This window comes from Eschscholzia californica, unplaced genomic scaffold (genome assembly GCF_041429995.1).
Source record: "Eschscholzia californica isolate CP2 unplaced genomic scaffold, dmEscCali1.0.p SCAF_4, whole genome shotgun sequence".
Classification (NCBI taxonomy): Eukaryota; Viridiplantae; Streptophyta; class Magnoliopsida; order Ranunculales; family Papaveraceae; genus Eschscholzia; species Eschscholzia californica.
In genome coordinates this window covers 21,762,342-21,766,750 of record NW_028238461.1, presented here as the reverse complement: position 1 = coordinate 21,766,750, position 4,409 = coordinate 21,762,342, and the positions used below count along the sequence as shown (strand labels likewise).

Genomic DNA, 4,409 nt, shown 5'->3' with positions numbered 1-4,409 from the left:
AAGATTGTAAACTTTATGTAAGATCTGTTTTTTCTCCAAAAAAATATTTGAAATTAGACATGTCTCGACGCAAGTTAAATTTCAAAAGATTTAGGTTTTGTCGACTCAGTAATGTTAACTCCTGTGAATTATAAATAGCTGTTTCTGTGTTTGATTTGAGTCTGGGATTACTTGGGAAAAATACTAAAGATATTTAAAATCATGAGAGAAGTACATCATCAAACTAAAGCAACTAAAGGGTACACAAATAATGACAGACAATATCAAATTAACTAGGCTTCTGAAATTAATAACAAATCATGTTTTTCATTCTACATAGTTTTCTTCTTAAATCATAGAAAGTTCTAAAGAAAATAAATAAAGGCAAAAACTGAACCAATCCAGATTACCTCTAGCCTCGGTCGTTTACCGACACTAATAAAGATACAAAAACCCAACCTGCAACAAAATTTGCAGCAATGGAAACACCCACCCACATTCTCAATTCTGTTGCAAATGTGCAGGAACCCATATCACAAGATATTCAGCCAAGTTCAACCATGCTAAATTACGGGGAAAACAAAAATTACAACTATAAATAAAGCATCAACTAGTTTTTTCTTACCAAATGTAAAGCTCCTTACCAACACCCTCGAAGAACGGAGGATGCATTTTCATCATTGTCGATATCCTCAGAGGAGATCGGCAACATTTGATGGCAGCTCCTCAACGACAACATTGTAAAACCTCTGAATATCAGAAAGCATCCTTTCATCATCATTAGTAACGAAGTTAATAGCAACACCCTTCCTTCCAAACCGACCACTACGTCCAATACGATGGAGATAGTTTTCTGGCTGTGTCGGAAGATCATAGTTTATGACAAGAGAAACTTGCTGGACATCAATACCACGGGCCAGAAGATCAGTGGTGATAAGGACACGTGAGGATCCAGATCGGAATTCACGCATGATAATATCTCTTGTGTTTTGATCCATGTCTCCGTGGGTAGCAGAGACAGTGTGGTCACGGCTTCTCATCTTGTCGGTCAACCAATCAACCTTTCGTCGGGTGTTGACAAAAATAACACTCTGAGTGATGGCTAAAGTTTCGTAAAGATCACATAGTGTCTCCAGCTTCCACTCTTCTTTGTCAACATTGACGTAAAACTGCTTGATACCCTCAAGGGTGAGTTCGTCACGTTTCACCAGAATTCTTACAGGCTTGTCCATAAACTTCCTTGTGATCTCGAGAGCCTCAGGTGGCATGGTAGCAGAGAACACACCGACCTGAACTTTTGAAGGAAAAAGCTGAAAGATATCATAGATCTGCAGCAAAGAAGCCAGTTATCAGAACATAATTGATAATCCTACACTTCAAAACTCAAAAGCTTCATTGATTAGAACTGTATATGCCACCAATTATCTACTACCAATAAAAGATACATACCAATCAATATTTTGAACAGAACACTTGTAGAACAGCTCTACCAAAATAAGACAAATTCACGAAAATTAAGTAAAACAGACAAAACCAACAGTTAAGATGGGAGAACCTGGTCTTTGAAACCTCGTGAAAGCATTTCATCAGCTTCATCTAGAACAAACATCTTGATGGCATCAGCTCGAAGAGATTGTCTTCGCAACATGTCAAACACACGACCAGGAGTTCCAACAACAACGTGAACACCACTTGAAAGGATGCGCTGATCCTCACGAACACTGGTTCCACCAACACATGCATGGACCTTCACACCAAGATAATCACCAAGTGCACGCATAACTTTTTCAATTTGCTGTGCAAGTTCACGAGTTGGTGCAAGAACCAAAGCCTGGCATTCAACCAGTTGATAATCTAGCTGCTGGAGAATTCCAGAGCAGAAAGTAGCAGTTTTTCCTGTTCCAGACTGTGCTTGTTGAATTACATCAAGTCCCTTGCAGAAGGGCACAATACCTCTCTGTTGAATAGCAGACGGCTTCTCAAAACCTAAAAAAAATAAGATCCCATTATTCAGCAACCAGCAGAAAAAGATATAACTATTAACTAGTAATCCCATAAAAAACAAAACGAAATCCGGCTTAAATGCCAGATCAGTCAACCATTCACAATACTCTACTGTGTTAGCATGGTAGGCAGACCAATCTCAGTAAATGAAGTCAAACTAGTCCCATAGAGTAAGCCCACAACTGTTACATGGGATAACGTAGTTCATACAAATCTATCTTCGCATTGTAAACACAGTCAGGGTGCATATGCCCTTATTGGACCTTAGACGTTGCCGATTCCAATCCACAGCGTGTTGTGATCCGTTCCGGAAAGGTGAAGAAGAATATGTTAATAGGAAATGGGAAATTTTGATTGAACTCACCATATGCATATATTCCCCTCAAAAGATTCTCCTGTAGGCCCATAGCATCAAAGCTGTCGTAAACTTCGTCATAAGATGTAAAGAAATCTTGCCCATCAGCTGTGAGCCTGCTCCCACGAATCAAACCAAGTCAGATGCTATCTTTCATATGGAAGTGCAAGAGGTTAAGAACCAGGAGTTGCACAACTGAATACTCAGTATAAAAGGTAAGCATTCAAGTATCCAACATAGATATAGAGTTCGAAACTTACAGGTCATTCATTTTGCTGTCATACTGACGAGCATCAAATTGAGATCCCTCGGGTGCTAATCCTGCCATGACTGCAGGAAAGAACATTTTATTCATATGTATGCTTAAGAAACATTTTGACTATTTATAAACTCAATACTGGACTTGAAATGCATCAATGACAACATGAATGTACAGTAGGATATATTCGAAACTATACCAGAAATGGAAATTTTAAGTTCTTAGCCATAATATTGTAAATCTTAATGTACAGTAGGAGATATTCGACTCTTAGACTTTGAATAGAACTACTTCGCCATATAACTGCAAGTATAGTTCTCGAATAATTGGATCAACAACATTTGAGGTGGCCAGCTTCTAGGCCGTTGTGGCGGAGAAGGTTGATAGGAGATGGTCATGGATGTTACAGGAATTGCTATGGTAGTGGAAGGCGTGCAAATCAATATTTTAGTTTTTCTCTTTTGAAAAGTATCAATATTTTAGTTATGACTTATGATATATACGTAATAGCTGTGTAATGATGATCGCCATGTTAACAGGCTCAGGTCTAGTGATGGGTTGATGGTGATAGCAGTAGTTATGCCCTAGAAGCGGCTACAGGTAACTAGTGGATCGTTAAAGGTCACGCAGCCAAAGGCCTTTTCTTCACAAAAAGTTCCCAGACAACATTCGTCCAAAAGATTTTTAAAAGCCTATTCCACCAATGAAGTTCATTTAATCCAAAACCTTTTAGCGCTACCCCCTTCCAAGTCACACCCTAATCGATACGATTATTCTTCTGCTAACCTTCGGCACATACAGATTCGCCGATCTCAAAGCTATGAGATCCAATATGATTATAGCCCCAATTAATAGAGTAAGCTCCTCAAACAACAATAGAATAGAAACTACATATCCAAATAAGGAACATCAAGCAATAACAGATGAAATAGAGAAGAACCAACAACAGAGTACATCGTTTATCAAGTTAATCAACAAAGTAATAGCAGATTCAGATCTATAATAAAATCCATGAATAGAAACAATATGTTACCAGGATTTACCAAGAAAACGAGATTTAGATTCGGAAAGGAGATATTACCGAATACAGAACTCGGGTGGATAGGAGAATAATAAAGGAATCGATGAGAAACAAATCTGAAAGTAAGAGAATCTGTATATGATTACCTTGAAGAATGATGAGAGAAAAATGAGATCGCTAGCTTTTTTAGCTCCTTTAGGGTTAGGGTTTGGAAAACAATTGCGTTCCTAAAAGAAACGCAAGATAGAGAAAGAAAAAAAGGATGGTCCCGACATAACTAGTGCTTATGGACTGTCTAAATTTCACTTCCCAAAATACCCCTTTCGGGTGAGAATATTCACCTTAAAAAAAACCGGTTGGTACAACAAAATTACAACAATGGTACAACGAGATTTTTCATTTGTGGACACGGTTTATAAATCTGTTATAAGTTTTTTTTGTTACAACAGAAACTACATTAATAAATTAGAGTGTTATTACAATACTTGTACAGAAGGAAAGATGAGAATGTAGTCCATGTAACATTACAATTATTTGAACGAGCTCATTTAGCTAACTATCAGCTGGAGCATTTCTTTTTTGCGAGGTATATGAGAGAATTTTACACCATGGAACTGCAGTATAAGTATATTACCTTGACGTGAACCTTCGGTTGCCAGTGAATCTCGTTCCTTGAGTTTTGTAGATGATTGATGAGTGCTAGATTATCACTTTCCACGTGTAAAATTTTAATTTTACTCATTGTAGCCCATTTGATTCACATAAGAATAGCCTGAATTCTTCCTCATTTC

The 4,409-nt window shown here is 37.7% G+C and overlaps 1 protein-coding gene across 4 annotated transcripts; it reads right to left on the bottom strand.

Moving 5' to 3' along the window:
• Window positions 1-263: 263 nt before the first annotated feature.
• On the bottom strand, window positions 264-3,893 carry LOC147543636 (eukaryotic initiation factor 4A-9-like). Of its 4 annotated transcripts, none has more exons than XR_015223085.1 (6): window positions 3,765-3,893; window positions 2,599-2,668; window positions 2,348-2,454; window positions 1,535-1,965; window positions 605-1,307; window positions 264-486 (listed from the first exon to the last, which is right to left on the bottom strand). XR_015223085.1 is itself a non-coding variant. In XM_086632350.1 (5 exons), the coding sequence occupies exons 2-5, from the start codon at window positions 2,664-2,666 to the stop codon at window positions 672-674; spliced, it is 1,242 nt and encodes a 413-aa protein (XP_086488476.1). In that variant the 5' UTR covers window positions 2,667-2,668; window positions 3,765-3,893; the 3' UTR covers window positions 264-671. The 4 variants fall into 4 exon arrangements, 2 of the variants coding, with proteins under 2 accessions (XP_086488476.1, XP_086488477.1); XR_015223086.1 differs by having other exon boundaries at window positions 3,679-3,777; XM_086632350.1 differs by having other exon boundaries at window positions 264-1,307.
• Window positions 3,894-4,409: the final 516 nt, after the last annotated feature.